This window comes from Trematomus bernacchii, unplaced genomic scaffold (assembly GCF_902827165.1).
Source record: "Trematomus bernacchii unplaced genomic scaffold, fTreBer1.1, whole genome shotgun sequence".
Lineage (NCBI taxonomy): Eukaryota > Metazoa > Chordata > Actinopteri > Perciformes > Nototheniidae > Trematomus > Trematomus bernacchii.
Genome location: NW_022987662.1, coordinates 1391380 through 1407526, shown reverse-complemented (window position 1 = coordinate 1407526; position 16147 = coordinate 1391380). Strand labels below are relative to the sequence as shown.

General features: G+C 42.0%; 2 protein-coding genes across 3 annotated transcripts; both read left to right on the top strand.

The window, feature by feature from the left end:
- The first annotated feature begins 323 nt into the window (after window positions 1-323).
- Window positions 324-4935, top strand: nup43 (nucleoporin 43). The gene is made up of 8 exons (XM_034135473.1): window positions 324-569; window positions 957-1079; window positions 1239-1316; window positions 2312-2474; window positions 2939-3074; window positions 3159-3310; window positions 3678-3794; window positions 4385-4935. The coding sequence occupies exons 1-8, from the start codon at window positions 450-452 to the stop codon at window positions 4612-4614; spliced, it is 1119 nt and encodes a 372-aa protein (XP_033991364.1). The 5' UTR covers window positions 324-449; the 3' UTR covers window positions 4615-4935.
- Window positions 4936-5490: 555 nt separating this feature from the next.
- Window positions 5491-15279, top strand: lats1 (large tumor suppressor kinase 1). 2 transcript variants are annotated; one of them, XM_034135583.1, is made up of 8 exons: window positions 5491-5663; window positions 6700-7147; window positions 7840-7957; window positions 8533-9935; window positions 10476-11058; window positions 12546-12728; window positions 14524-14630; window positions 14713-15279. In XM_034135583.1, the coding sequence occupies exons 2-8, from the start codon at window positions 6800-6802 to the stop codon at window positions 15217-15219; spliced, it is 3249 nt and encodes a 1082-aa protein (XP_033991474.1). In that variant the 5' UTR covers window positions 5491-5663; window positions 6700-6799; the 3' UTR covers window positions 15220-15279. The 2 variants fall into 2 exon arrangements, with proteins under 2 accessions (XP_033991474.1, XP_033991475.1); XM_034135584.1 differs by having other exon boundaries at window positions 6697-7147.
- Window positions 15280-16147: the final 868 nt, after the last annotated feature.

The following is a 16147-nucleotide window of genomic DNA, read 5'->3' as shown; positions in this document are numbered from 1 at the left end:
TTTATCCATTTTATTTGCTTATATAATTATCATACTATATATTTATAAGTGTACAGGATTTTAAACATAAAACGTTTTTTTCTATGTATAGGCCTACTGTTGAAAAAACATTTTTGAAAAGAAAAATAATGATCTAATTGTAATTATATTAAGTTTTTAACATATATATTCAATTTCAGAATATTATTCATATATTATATACTACAGAAAACCAGGTAAATAGCATGTATTTGCCCCAAATATTGAGAAAATTCGCACAAATGTTTTAAAACTTGTTAATAGTAAATTAGCGAAAAGTCGTCTGATTTGCTGGTTTGACCTTGCTGGGCCACCGTAGCTACGTACAAAGTAGTGAGGCGCGTACGCACCGGATTTGGTTTTCCCCACGAATGCTAAGCTAACACTAGCAATCGTTATTTTTTTTATTTAAAGTGTGTGAAACTGTTTCAATGGAGAGTGTAAATGCTAAGTACGTGTCCCAGAAAATCAGTAAAACCAGATGGCGACCCGTATCTCATTCCACTTTGCAGCAACCAGATATCTTTGCGACTGGCTCCTGGGATAACGAGGTTGGAAAGTTGTCTGTCATATTATGATGCTGCAATCATTCATCGAAATATGTATGAATTCTATATGGTTTGGGCTTTTTCGCGTGTCACACAGACGCTCAAACATGACTTAAAACGAGTAATATACCTTAAGGCATGCAGCTAGTGCATAAACACATGTTGTATTAGCTGTAGGGATGTCATGTTAGACTTACCACACACTTAAGCCATGCTATTTCTTTCTAATTCTTACTAAATAGAAGGAGATACATGGCATAGTGACCAAAACATTTCCTTATTATGATAACTGTCAGTTAGATTATTGTCTATTCTTCTGTGCTTCACATTACAACTTTTAAAACAAGTTCAAATTGTACATCAATTACTAATGAATGTGTTTTTATATAGGATAACAAGATTTCCTTTTGGTCAATTGGGAATCATGGAAGCTCTGCATTGGATGATGAATTTGAAGGAGACCCACAGCTTTTATGTGAACACAAGCATGATGGAGATGTTCTGGATCTTCAGGTAAGAAACTCATCTTAATCATTGTTGATACTAAAGAAAAGAATACTTGTTGATCTGTTAATCTGAAATGTTGCTCTAACCAGTTTTCGAGATAATGCAGATGCAACTTTTTTTCTCTTCTGATCCCTCGTTCAATAAGACTATTGCTTTGTTTTTCAGTTTTTGGACCAAGACAAAATCGTCACAACATCGTCAACTGGAGCAGTAACCATCTTCCGCCACCACCAAAACAGTGAGGTACGTACCGGCAAAAATGTTTTTCAGATGCAAAGTGTTTCATGGAGGATGTCTTTATTGAACCTATAACATTAGGAGAGATTACTGACATTCACAGCATTCATTAAGTGCAATGAAGTGGGTTTTTTCACACTTAATGGTTTTCCTGACTCTTTTAACATACATGACATTAATTATTTTGTACAGTTTTCATTACATTTGTACACAAAAAAGAAAAGAAATAAACATTATTTATGCATTTTATATACCCACACAATCCCTTAAATGTATTGCACATGTTAATTGTCTTTCCAAAGCTTTTCAATACATTTACTTTTAACTTTTATACATTTTTGTTTTGGCTTTTTCAAATGAGTCAGTACATGATAGTCAGCTGTGTATGATTCTTACCTTAAACCTCCACACAGTAAGTATTGTATGAAAGTATAAATGGTACAATAACTTGATTTTAGCTAGGGATATCTAAGGGTTAGATTTACCTAGCTTTGTATTTATGAGAGCATTTGCATATTGTGAAAGCGTTACACATCCTCATGTCCTCAAGATGTAATTAATTACTGTAAACACCTTTATTTATCATATCTTAAAGGTCCCCTATTATACTGTTTTTCATCAATATATTATAGGTCTCAGATATATACAGAACATGTCTCTGAAGTGTTTGGTTCCAAAAAAATCGTTATGACATCATAAAGTGGTCAAAATCTGATCAGCTCATTTTCAGACAGGTTTTTATATAAATGGATCAGGACAAAAAGTGAGAGAATCTTTTTTCCTGAAACTTTCAGAGTGTCTTTACACAGAGGGGACACATGTTGATGTAGAAGAGACATGAAAAAGTGCATTTTGCATGATAGGTCCCCTTTAAATTCCATCAACATACCAGGGAGCAGCTACACAAATATTTTGCACTTCAAGGAGGTGAATGTTGGACAAACTGGATATGTTACATACTTCTGGTTTGGTAAATATAAAAATTTATTTGTTGACTACAGACGATATCAGTTTCTCAGCGCTGGCCAGGAGTTCATTGTTACCCATGTGACAACGCTCCCTGTACTGGGGTCGTGTGCAGCAGTCCTGAGATCGTCACGGTCGGTGAAGATGGAAGGATCGTCGTCTTCAGAGCCGACCAGGAGGGAGTCGTTAGAGTCATAGGTGAGGTTAACATAATGATAGTGTCATGATATGAAATATCCCATCCCGGGAGATAACTTGGTAGAGCGAGGGATGTTAAGCCTGCAAAGCCAGCTTGATCTTTAAATACACACTTTTATGAATAGGCTTTTATGTGAATCACTCCCTATGCACTTTCACATTTTATAAAGGGTTGATCTGTTCTTAATTGGTACCTTTGTCTAATGGTGTGTTTAGTTGTGTTGGTTTTCCTCCTCTATTACTTTTTGCTATTGATGCTGCTTTTTGGTTTCATTGAATGAAAAAAATAAAGGTTTTTGTTACTATTAGTATTAGAACTAATAAACTAATACTATTATCATTACAAAAAGCCCCAAAACATATTAAAAACAGTCTTTACATTTTTTAGAATATCATAACACCTCCAGATCATAAAAGTTGAACACTATAATGTGTCTAATGTGTATTTTGTTGTACTTTGACAGAGAATGCGGACAGCAGCACGATTCATGCTGTGACCTACCTGAGGACCACAGAGATTTTGACGGTGAACTCCATCGGCCAACTCAAGCTGTGGGACTTCAGGCAACAGAGCAACTCGCCATCCCAGATTCTCTCCTTGTAAGATTTCCACAAACAAAAATATCATTTATCCACATTTGTTCTTCTGATCTGATTTTTATAATAACTTGTTATTCTTCCCAGGTCAGGGGATAGAGTCCCTCTGCACTGTGTGGACAGACATCCCAACCAGCAGCACATTGTTGCCACAGGGGGGCAGGACGGCATGCTCTGTGTCTGGGATATAAGACAAGGCAGCACACCCTTCTCACTCATGGAGGCTCACTCTGCTGAAAGTAAGAGTTTAGTTGGATTTCTTATTTCTGTTTTTTTTTTTTTACATTGTGGTAGGGGGTAAGGGAAAGGTATTACAGTTTTTGTTTTGAACACATCAAAGATGGGGTAAATAAATGCTTGAACATTGATTTTTACGTTTGTATTTCTCATTAATTTAACACTGGTTTTCAACGTGAATAAGAAAGGAATATTTCCACTGTAATTGTTGTGTGTATGACACATTCTTTATTTTTAAATCAAAGCAAGGAAAGCCTTTTTTATAGGCAGTTGAATCAAATTGCCTACTAACTATGTTAAATTATCATTCTCTTTGGCAATGACTTTTTTTATTATTGATGTACGGTTTTTCTTTGCTTTTCTTTACAGTGTGGGAAGTCCATTTCCACCCGTCGAACCCAGATCATCTGTTCACCTGCTCAGAGGACGGTTCACTGCTGCACTGGGAGACGTCCGCACAGTCAGACATGCCCTCCTTCTTACAAGGCAAGTGTTTCTGTGGACATCATCTGGCCTCCTAAAGCCGCAACAAGATTTTATCTGCAAGCTGCTGCATTAAAAGTTTGCAGTTGCAGCACAATCATTTGATTAAAAACTACATTTTAATCACAACATGTATATGTATTTAATATATTAGTCATACAACTGTGACTGTAATCTTTTGGTTGTCAGAGCAACAACAAAAACACTGAGACAGCTGACGTGATACTGATAACCAAGAGCTAAAACGCTGGCAGAGCAAAATGCTACGAACTAAAAGGGCTCACTGGAACTTCATCATCTCAGTTGTGCATTTATTATGTACTTCAATACTAAAACTATTTAACATACTTAACATACATTTAATAAAACCACAAGACACTTTATTATCATGTGAATATGTACAAATATGAAATGCTTAGACTGAAATAACATCGTGAACCTTGGCCCATGGTTCACCCTCTCCCCACGTTTCATAAAAATTCGACCAGTTGTTTTCCAGTAATCCAGCTAAGAAAGAAACCAAAACATAAACTCCTTGAAGGGATGAATTATCTTCTAAAATGTTAATTGATTGTTTCATTGTTGTTTTCCAGGTGGCAGGAACAACAGCATGATATCTCGCAGTGCGATGGCCCCGGCTGGAGGAAACCAGTCCCTCATCAGCGCGTGGCTGAGCGGAGACTCCAGTAAAGGCCGCGTGGAGACGACTCACATGTTGCCCAGCCAGACGCTGTCCGTCAACAGCCTGGATGTACTTGGACAATGTCTTGTCTGCGGGACTGACGGAGAAGCAATTTTTGTCAACAGTCAAGTCCCCGTTTAGAAGAGTTGTTCCTTTACTGAACAAGATCTCTTTATTTGCCGTCAATTGCTGTCACCACATAGGTTTTATTGTCTCATTTGATCATACAAGGTGCCTCAAAAAAACTGTGTTCAAAAGTCTACTGTTGACATTTTGGTTAAATTGTGTATTTGTCATGTCATATAATGGTGCATACACAGTATTTTTGCGCATTTCTGGATGGATTCATCAATGAATCTAGGTTTTTGTAGATCATTCCACAAACAGTAGTTCAACTCTACAGTACTTTTGTATGGATTTCATTTAAAACGTTTTGAAATAAATGAATAAAAATGCCTTATACAGATGTCTAATGTGTCCATTAAAAGTTTTGTATTAAAAGTAAGAATCCAATGTAGTTCATATTGCTCCTAATACTAGGGTTGGTTAAATGCAGAGGCTACATTTGACTGTGTGCAATGCTTTGTACAAGTGTGACAATTTGTAATCCCCCATTTACATTTCCTTAGTTGTTATTTTTTGATTATGTCACAGAATCTAACAATGCCCCCCCCTTCCAGTACTCAATACAAATATTGTAGCTGCAGTTACTGTCTACATTTCATATTAAGTGGTTAAATACTCTTGTTTTCATTGTTTACAGCTGAATCCATGGCCCAGAGTTGTTTTGAAGGAAAATGGGGTAAAGATACAAATTCAAGGAGATTGGTACTTACTACCATGGGTCATACAGTTGTATTATTTGTGACCTGTGTTTAAATGTTCCTGAAAAATACGTGTGTTTTCTGTCAGCAGGATTGAAAAAGAAATGCTAAAACAAAAACACTTTTATTGTTTAATCCACAATTACCGGAAGTGTGTCGCGTTCCTTCGTGTGAACCGTTCTGTTGTGTTGTACTTGTCATTCAGACATCCCAGGAATCCAACACGACTAGAAACAGCCAGGTCAACAGGACCAGGACATTTTAAGTTAAAGTTGTACGTCCTTGTTTCCGTAAAAGGTCAACGAAAATATCGGTCGTTGCCAAAGAAGTACAAGTGTCAAAAGAAAGCGGATTTTACAGATATCGGTAAGTTGTCAGACGCGGCTAACGGCTATCTAACTGTTGCTGTTCCGAGCTAGCAGCTAGTTAGCATAGCAGCAAATGGATGCCTTTTACACAGGCCATGGATGTGCTTCTGCGCTATTGGATTATATTCAAAGTTAAATTGTAATATTGGGAGAACATTGGGTCAATAAGTAAAAGTCATTTAGGTGAATGTGTGAAACAACTCTAGCATTTTATTTCACACTACTCGTGAATGAGCTGTAGTGTAGCGCTGTGTTAGCCTGTGCTGCTAACGAAGCTAGCAAGTGTACAGGCAGGTGTTTTGTTTTGGGAATAGTCTTTATTCTGAGGAATCTTTCTTAACCTTAAGGTTTGAATAACGAGAGAACCTTAACGTGAATCAGTGGTGGGAGAAGTACTCAGACCTTTTACTTAAGTAAAAATAGAAGTACCAAAGTGTAGGAATAGGCTACTCTGTTATAAGTAATTCAAAATTCCAATGAAGTAAAAGTACATGCATCTAAATTACTTATATAATTATGTAATAATTATGCAAATGTGCCCATTTCAAAATAATATATGATCTGTTTTGATTATAAATATTGATGCATTAAAGTGTTATCAAAGCTGGTAAAGGTGCAGCTAGTTTTAATGACTATATGCTGCAGTGTAGTTTGTGGATGTTACTCCAGGTGTAACTAAAGTCTTATTTAAGTGTTTATCTATTTCATATCATTAATCCACATTTGAAAAGTAACTGAAGGTATTTCTATTATGTAATGGAATAAAAGTACACAATTTACGTTTTGTGGTTGGGTAGAAGGACAAAAGTACAAAGTAGCAAACATTTCTCAAAATTGTACTTGAGTTAATCTAATGAATTACTATTAACAATATAGGTTCATTTGATCATACAGTTTGCCTCATCTTTGCTATTATTTACCTGATACTATCTGTCAATTAGTACTTCCACACATCATATATGCCTAACCTGTTTGGTAACATGACGTGTGTTTTGGTTGCTTGCTCATCTCATATTGTACATTCCTGTCAGCAGCATGCAGATGTGAGTGCAGACATCCTGCTACCCTTTACTGCTACGCTGGACTGAGTGGCATCCTCTTCATCCCCTTCATCGTCATCATACATGCTCTTACATGAAGAGAGGGGAGAAACCCGAAGGATACAGACAGGCGAGACCCAAAACGTTTCCTGCCAGCAACTACAGCGCCAACAGCCAACACATGCTGCAGGAAATAAGGAACAGTCTGCGCAATTTATCCAGACAATCGGACCCCCCTAAAGCAGACTCTGGAGGGGCTGTAAAAATGCCTCCGGAGGACTCAAGGCAACAGGGGCGATGCAGCAACCCCAAACACCCCTACCACAAGGCCTTACAGGAGATCCGCAAGTCCCTGATGCCTTTTGCCAATGAGCCGAGTACTTCAGGACCTGAGGGGAACAAACACATGTCTCTGGAAACTCCCTGCGCTGGGTTCGACGAGGTAAGATGTTTTCATCTTTTATTTGTCACTCAGACAGGTGTTTGTGAAGGAATGTGGAGGAATTTGATTCTAAACATAACTCTGTTATAGAGAATAAGAGCCAAGTGCACTTTGTTTACTGGAGAATTATTTGAAAAATGAGAAATATGCAAAGTGGAATTTCGAGCTTGTCAGGTGACAATACAAAGTACTTTTTTAGTTGGCAGTCGCCACTTGTTTTGACACAGAGAATGCACCCTGGCATATGCAGTGCACTATTTTTAGTTGGAGCAAATGTTTAGTTCGTAAATAGCTATTACATTAGTTGGAGACAATTTGCCATTGTTCTTATAAATGAATAATTAAACAAAGCAATCTCTTGTTAGGGCTTCTCAAATGTCAGAATTTGTTTTTATTTCATTGTGAACTGAATATCTCTGGCTTTTTGACTGTTTGTTTTGGCAAAAAAAGACAACATGTTTTATAGACAAAACAATTAATTGAATAATCCAAAAAATTATGTATAGATAAATCCATAAGTGAAATACTTGTTCTCTTTTGGTACCATCTACATGACATTTCAAGACTGTAAAGAAGCATGAATGAACTGTTGGCAAAACAAGCAATCCAATGTTAAATGTATTTACAGATAATCAAGCTTTGATTGCCCAAACTCTTAATGTTAACTGTTGTTTTTATGCCTTTGTAAACAGAGCAACAGTCGCAGTATGGGCGCAGTTATAGACTACAGTGGTAAGGTGATCTACCAGGACCCGATGAGGGAACAGAAGCTTGCTGCCAACCCCAACTCTACCGGTCTGAAAGCCCCAGGTATGTAATTGTCCACTGGGACTCAATGCTAGGCTTCCTCTATTATTCCCTTTCCGGGCGTTTTCATCTAACCTTGATATTGTTGGCAGGATTTGGAACATTTGCTTAAAGAAATGACAAAACATGCTGACAATAAAAGAATGAGTCACTGTATCACATAATGGAAAAAAGTAGAGCGGAAATTAGGTTTTTGTTTTCAATCATAATGACATAATGCATTGACAGGTGCACTGCTGGTATCATTAAGTATTTTTAGGTTTGTTTGCTTCACCTTTTAAATCCTGGTGGGAAAATAGTACACCTGCATTTTGTAATAATGATCTCAGAGAATACTCAAGTTTTTTAAAGGACTTTTTTCTTGTTAATTTACCACTTTGATTTAGGAAATTCTAAGTTTTTTTAAATGTTGTATTGGGAACATGACTCTGGTGTGTGAGAGGACATCATTTATTTGTGTTCATGTATGCATTTTACACATTTTAAAGTGTGTAAAAAAACATAGTTCCACCTATTTATTTTAGTTTCTAAGATGTATAACTAATTGTATTCTTTTCCTCTTTTTTGTGTGTCTGTAGGAAGTTCTCATATCTCGCAGCCTGTGCTGAGGAGGCCGAGCTGGAAAGGCTCTAAGGAGTCTTTGGCCCCTCGTCACGTCATAGTGGATGGAGTGATATACCGCTCAGACAGCCCGGGGCCCCCTCCCTCCTTTCCCACCGCTAACAACCAGAGAGTGAACCCTCCCCTCCCGCCTCAGGTGCGCAGTGTCACACCTCCTCCCAACCGCTGCGCCATGCCTAATACATCATCCTGGGACCCATCAACCAAGCGCTACTCCGGCAACATGGATTACCTCGGGGCCCGCATCTCTCCGGGGCCTCAGGGGGCCTGGCCTGACGGGTACCAGTCATCAGCCCCTCAGAATCAGCGTGGGATCAGCCCGGTCCCTGTGGGTCACCAACCCATCATAATGCAAAGCTCTGGGGGCAACAAGTTCACCTTCCCCCCCCCTAGCTGGTCTCAGAATGGCTCCGCCCAGCCGGACTACATCGCAGCCGGCAGCAGACAGCCCCCCCCTCCGTACGCGGTCAACCAGAGCAGGCACAGTCCCACTGATCAGCAGTCAGGAGGACCCGCCTCCTCTCCCTCGTACGCCAACGGTGGAAACATCCCTACGTCCATGATGGTGTCCAACAGGCACAGTTACAACCTTGACCTGTACAACATAGGTCCTCCTCAGTCCTGGGCCCCCAGCCAGCCCTCTGGAAACAGCAGCACCCAGGACCTGTCTCCGTCGTGGCAACACAACGTGCCCCCCCGCTCCAACTCCTTCAACAACCACCAGCTGAACAGCAGAGCGGCCCACCAGTCCAGCTCCCAGCCCTCCGCCACCACCGTCACGGCCATCACACAGGCCCCCATCCTGCAGCCGGTCAAAAGCATGCGCGTGCAGAAACCTGAGCTCCTCACTGCCTTCGCCCCCACGCACCCTCCATGGATGCAGCAGCCGCCCCCACCCCTTCAAGCTGCTCCTGCTTACCCAGAACCCCCAGCCCCTGTACCCCAGATCCCTGTTGTAGCAGAGGTCCCGAGCTACCAGGGCCCCCCTCCACCTTACCCCAAGCATCTCCTCCAACAGCAGGCTGCATCCGCCCCACCTGCCTACGATCCGGGGGTCAACAAGCGAAACTCAGGCCGAGAGGAGGCGGCTGAGGCGGAGAGCAGCAGCAACGACAGCTCCCGGGACAAAACCACGGAAAGCGCCACAGCGACGGAGAAGGAGAAGAAGCAAATCACGACGTCACCCGTTCCCGTGCGTCGCAACAAGAGGGACGAAGAGCCGAGAGGGGAGTCAGGACGAGTCGCTCTGTACTCCCCCCAGGCCTTCAAGTTCTTCATGGAGCAGCATGTGGAGAACATCCTCAAGAACCATCAGACGAGGATTCGGAGGAGGAAGCAGCTGGAAAGTGAGATGCAAAGGGTGAGGAATATCCTTCATCACATCATTTCTTATGAAGTTAAATAAATATGTTTCACATTTTGCTGAAATACTTTCTACTCTTTCCAAACTTCTCCCCCCTGCTATCATCACTGTATTAAACGTGTCTTTTTCATGCTGTTCTATATTTCTTAGCTGTTCTTTCTCTTCTTTTCTCTCCTCGCGGTCACTAACAGCTGAACTAAAAAGGTAAAGGTATCTGTGCTGTCTTGTGACACAGAGTAGTCCACACACTTCAGTTATTCAAGTAAGCTGTTGTTAGTGTTTTTATAAATGTGCATAATGCAGCATGTGGCCAAAGGAAATGCATGCCACTCCATCTCACACATCTTTGTTTTGGACTAAATTGAAGGTTATAACTCATGAGGAAAAAACACCATGTTTGCACCGGTTGACTGCCTTAATGCCAGTTTATAACTTATTCTAACCAGGACTCCATTTGTGTTTTAAATTCAACCTTTTTTTTTGACATTTTGAGATGATGTGGGCCATTTGAATCACTCTTGACTGTCCTGTGCTCAGGTGGGCTTGTCTTCAGAAGCTCAGGAGCAGATGCGTATGATGCTCTGCCAGAAAGAGTCCAACTACATCCGGCTAAAGCGAGCCAAGATGGACAAATCCATGTTCAAACGAATCAAGATGCTCGGCATCGGAGCGTTTGGAGAGGTGTGCCTGGCCAGGAAAGAGGACACCGGAGCGATGTACGCCATGAAGACGCTCCGCAAGAAGGACGTGCTGCTGAGGAACCAGGTGGCCCACGTGAAGGCTGAGAGGGACATCCTGGCCGAGGCCGACAACGAGTGGGTGGTGCGTCTCTACTACTCCTTCCAGGACAGGGACAACCTGTACTTTGTCATGGAGTACATCCCCGGAGGAGACATGATGAGCCTCCTCATCCGGCTGGGAATCTTCAAAGAAGAACTCGCCCAGTTCTACATCGCCGAGCTCACCTGCGCCGTGGAGAGCGTCCACAAGATGGGCTTCATCCACCGAGACATCAAGCCCGACAACATCCTCATAGACCGGGACGGACACATCAAACTGACCGACTTCGGCCTGTGCACCGGCTTCCGCTGGACGCACGACTCCAAGTATTACCAGAGTGGTGGGTGTTACTTTTCTTATATTTAAGAGTTCAACTTGAGTGTTTAATTCACCCTCTAGAGTACAAAGAGAGTGTATTAGAGCGCTGGACCACATGTAGTATAATGACTCGTGTTCATAGTATGTCAAAATATAAAAACTAAAACAAGGCATGGTATAATAAGCCATACAAATGAAGGTCTCTCTCTGAGTCTACAAGTTCATCCATGTATGTGCTATGTGATATAAGTAGGGATGGGTATCGTTAAGGTTTTTACGGTACTACTACTTTTATCGATACCGCTTATCGATCCGGTCTTTTTACTTTTTACTCTTGTCGGTTCTTTTGGAGAAAAAAATAAGGTAAACAAATTGTGAACAAAACTAACATTGCTTTTATTTAAATTAAATAAATAATATTTCACATCAAAAGAAACAATGTTTTAACAAATCGTATTAAATAATCTGATGACAGAACTGTAAACAGAATAGCTGAAACTTTAACAAACTAAATACCTCAGTTCCCTCTAATCAGTAACCCATGTTTGTATCATTGAGTTAACTCCGTGTGTTGCTGCTAGCATACATAACACCTAACGTGGAAACGTTACTCGTGGATGGGGCTACAGAGCTACTAGACAGACAGTTCTCCGTCTGAATGTGGAGCACTTTTGCTAAATGTTTAGACAAATTGCTCGTGTTACCGCCCTTAGATACTAAACTCTTATTGCACTTTTGGTAACGAGCATTGTCCACATCGAGACGGGTAAAGTTTAACCACACCTCGGAGCGCGTTCTCTCCGCCATCTCCTCCGTGTGTGTGTGTGTGTTGCTGCATGTAGCAGCTGCGTGTGTGTAAACTGCCCCGCCCCCTCGCACACAGGCGGGAGAGAGATCTCTCGTCTGGATTGGAAAAATCGAAAATACTAAAAATAATCATAGACGCATTTTGCAGTCTTATTGCGTATTAGAAACGGAGTTGGCGACACTAAGACTGCAATATAATGTTTGTGTAGCAATAATATATATGACATATTTTTTTTAAATGTCTCCAGTACTGATAAAAAGACCGATAACGTCGGAGCTTAACGGTACCACGGTCTTTAATAATTCAGCCCCGGGGCCCGTTTAATACCGGGGCTCGGTACCCATCCCTAGATATATAAGTAATTAAAAAAATATTTCAAAGTATTCAGCAGAACAGCAGCTTTGTATAATTTCCAGCGTGTTCCTCCTGCCAAGAATACATTTCTCTTTTGCTGTCCTTTCAGTATGAAATGAATACGACTGTGGGGTGTATCGGCATTTCAATACCAAAAAGTCCCTATTAGCTTTCAAAAACTGACCAGACCGTGAAAGTCATTCAGTGAATATTATGGAAACCATGAAAATACTAAATGTAGGGACCATATCAAGTTGTTTACATTTACACCCTTCCTTTTATTAATTCACATGCCTGTGAAAACAGAACCCAGCTGATGGGTTTAATGATGTTTGGTGTGTCTCCAGGTGACCATGTGAGGCAGGACAGCATGGACTTCAGTAAGGAGTGGGAGGACGAGACGGACTGCCGCTGCACGGAGCGCCTGAAGCCTCTGGAGCGGAGGAAGGCCCGGGAGCACCAGCGCTGTCTGGCCCACTCTCTGGTCGGGACGCCCAACTACATCGCTCCAGAAGTGCTGCTCCGAACAGGTACAGAGGATACCCTGAAACTCGCTTTATTACTAGTGTCTTTCCAGAATGTGTATTGTCTTGTTATACTAACGTTTGAACAAGGACTGAAGGATATAGGGGAGACAACTGTCTTCTCAAGAAGCATCAAGTAAATAACATTTGTTTGATTACGGTCATACGATCATTGCTTTATGTTGAGCTGCAATGTTGATTTGAATGCAATTAATTAGTCATTTGTATTCTTGACAGATAACAGAATGTATCTTCAAAAGTGAATGTAACATTTAAAACAGGGGTGTCCAAACTACGGCCCGGGGGCCAAATGCGGCTCGCGGACCATTTTGAATCGGCCCTCAGCATATTAAAAAAAGTATAATGGAATACGGCTCACAGATTAAACTTGTGCTTGTCTTATATTGTACTTCTTAAATATATATGTGAAAATATATCGCACAGTATTCATGTGTTAATAAGACATCTTTTCAAACAAATTCAGTCAGTTAAAGTTGGAAAAATGTTCAAACAAATCTTTGTTGATAACAAAAAGCCCAATTACTTAAAGGTCCCATGTCATGGCCATTTCTACTGATCATAACTCCATTGTTGAGGTCTACTAAAATAAATGTATATTGTGCAATTTTCCAAACTCACATTGGTTTCTCATACAGCATCTCTGTATAGTATGTGTATTCACTCTCTGTCCTAAACGGCTTGTTGGAGCTCCTGCACCCCCTCCCTCCCTGTGAGCAGTGGCCGTCTGTGAGACAGCGAGACACAGCGAAACCCAGCCCGAAACACACACACACACCCGCAGCCTGGCTGGGAGTTTGTGTGTGTGCCCAGGCTGAGTTCCGCGGTGTCTCGCTGTCTCGCTGTCTCGCCGACCCCACACCAGTGAGCCAGCTCACAGTGTCCCGCTCCTCGCAGCAGAGAGCCTCGCAATGTCCTGGTGTGTGTGTGTGTGTGTGTGTGTGTGTGTGTGTGTGTGTGTGTGTGTGTGTGTGTGTGGTGTGTGTGTGTGTGTGTGTGTGTGTGTGTGTGTGTGTGTGTGTGTGTGTGTGTGTGTGTGTGTGTGTGTGTGTGTGTGTGTGTGTGTGTGTGTGTGTGTGGTGTGTGTGTGTGTGTGTGTGTGTGTGTGTGTGTGTGTGTGTGTGTGTGTGTGTGTGTGTGTGTGTGTGTGTGTGTGTGTGTGTGTGTGTGTGTGTGTGTGTGTGTGTGTGTGTGTGTGTGTGTGTGTGCGCGTCCGCGGAAGTCCGCGGATTGGTTCAAACGTAACGGCTCCGCGGACGTTACATAACTATACCCAAATACGTCACTATACCCAGGAAGTAAACAATGGAAAAAGAGAAATCTCCAACGAGGCGTTCTGGGGCAGCATGGACAGGTCTTTTCTGTGTTAGAGTTTTACTCGCTACAGGGTGTACTTTGAGGGTTTGTGACTCTGCAGACCGTTTACATGCAGAAAAACCTTCATAACACACAAGGGGACGGGTAATAACCGGAAAAACATGACATGGGACCTTTAAGTACATAACAAGCTTGAAATACACCCTTCCTATTTCTCCTTATTATAATCACTCTTCTTCTGGTTTAAGGGATGAGCTGCCAACACTCACAAGAATAATTGACCTACATTTGATTAATTTTGCCAACTAATAACTGATCTTATGAGGCGATATACCTCTAGTGAGCGGCCCAGCCCTTCGTATATTTTTCTGTATCTGGCCCTCTGTGAAAAAAGTTTGGACACCCCTGATTTAAAAACATTGCTGACAGATGTTGTTGATGTAAGAATGTCTTAAATCTCCTGCAGGCTACACCCAGCTGTGTGATTGGTGGAGTGTGGGCGTCATCCTGTATGAGATGGTTGTCGGACAGCCTCCCTTCTTGGCGAACACGCCTGTGGAGACGCAGATGAAGGTATGTGAAGCTCCCGCAGAGAAATGTGATGCGTCTGCATTCTGCATTGTTCCTCACTCTCTCACCGTCTCTCTGTCACCAGGTGATAAACTGGAAGAACATGCTGAACATTCCCCCGCTGGCCAAGCTCAGCCCCGAGGCGTCGGATCTCATCGTGAAGTTGTGCCGCAGCCCGGAGGACCGCGTGGGGAAGGGCGGCGCCGACGAGATCAAAGCTCATCCCTTCTTCCAGAACATTGATTTCTCCAGCGACTTGCGGCAGCAGGCGGCGCCGTACGTCCCCACCATCGCTCACTCCACGGACACCTCCAACTTCGACCCCGTGGACCCCGATAAAATGTGGAGCAGCGACAGCGACGGAGAGGACAACCTCAACGACACGCTCAACGGCTGGTTCCGCAACGGAAAACACCCCGAACACGCCTTCTACGAGTTCACCTTCCGCCGCTTCTTCGACGACAACGGCCACCCGTACAGCTGCCCCAAGCCCATCGAGTACGAGAGCTACGAGGGGGAGGAGGCGGAGTCTGAGGCCCAGGTGGCTGCTGGGAGCTCAGCGACGCAGGGCCGAGACCTGCTGTACATTTAGAGACTAATGGAGGAGAGGAGAGGAGAGGAGAGGAGAGGAGAGGAGAGGAGAGGAGAGGAGAGGAGAGGAGAGGAGAGGAGAGGAGAGGAGAGGAGAGGAGAGGAGAGGAGAGGAGAGGAGAGGAGAACTAAAGGTACACACTACAAATTAAAGACAGGAAAAAATACTTATTCCATTTTTGCCAAGGATTAGAAAACTACTAGGGTTCACGGAAAATAAGTAGGCTTCATTTACATATCGTTGGCATTCAATTTCTGAATCTACATTTAAATGCTGTCCAGTTGTGTGTTCTTCCTGCAGGTCTATTCATCTCTTCAAACCTGTTTTTTCTGCACAGTTGCAGATAGAGATAAAACTCCACTAATATTATTAGTACTATACTGTTTGTTGCATCGGTGAGCCGAACATGTTCAATAATCTCCGAGCATTGTTGAGTCTAAAAGTCAAATTCAGTATTTAAACGTGAACAAATAAATGACTGTAAGACATTCAGAGCTATATTTGAAACCCTCAAAAGAAGCTCTGCTTGTTAGAAAAAGGACTTCCGGTACAGCTCTTCAGACGTAAATGGTATCGCTCTGCTCATCCAACTCTCAGCAGAAAACCGAATTGATGTTCTCTGAATGTTTGAAAGCGACTGTACGATGTTTGCTGCCTGAAGAATAGAAAGTGAAATCAGGGTGCTCTCTTTGATGACGTTACGCAAACAAGCCTTAATTTATTTAAGAAATTGTAACTGGTGATGCTAGTGTAGCTGCTGTTTGAGTGTGGGGGTTGTTTGTATTTCATTTTAAAGGTTAGAACGTTAATTTATATTTTAATTTCTGTTGAAATGGGGATTTAGTTTTGTGCCTGGTAGACATTTGCAGGGATAATTCGCTCTAATTCATTGCTGTGCCTTTTTTTTTTTTTACCAAATATACAGAGG

Excerpts from the sequence above, each read along its gene's own strand:
- nup43 (XM_034135473.1), top strand. The coding sequence starts at position 450 with ATGGAGAGTGTAAATGCTAAGTACGTGTCCCAGAAAATCAGTAAAACC. Across the intron at positions 570-956 it reads CTGGCTCCTGGGATAACGAG|GATAACAAGATTTCCTTTTG; the intron begins GTTGGAAAGTTG and ends GTTTTTATATAG. Across the intron at positions 1,080-1,238 it reads GAGATGTTCTGGATCTTCAG|TTTTTGGACCAAGACAAAAT; the intron begins GTAAGAAACTCA and ends TTTGTTTTTCAG.
- lats1 (XM_034135583.1), top strand. The coding sequence starts at position 6,800 with ATGAAGAGAGGGGAGAAACCCGAAGGATACAGACAGGCGAGACCCAAA. Across the intron at positions 7,148-7,839 it reads CCTGCGCTGGGTTCGACGAG|AGCAACAGTCGCAGTATGGG; the intron begins GTAAGATGTTTT and ends CTTTGTAAACAG. Across the intron at positions 9,936-10,475 it reads TGGAAAGTGAGATGCAAAGG|GTGGGCTTGTCTTCAGAAGC; the intron begins GTGAGGAATATC and ends TCCTGTGCTCAG.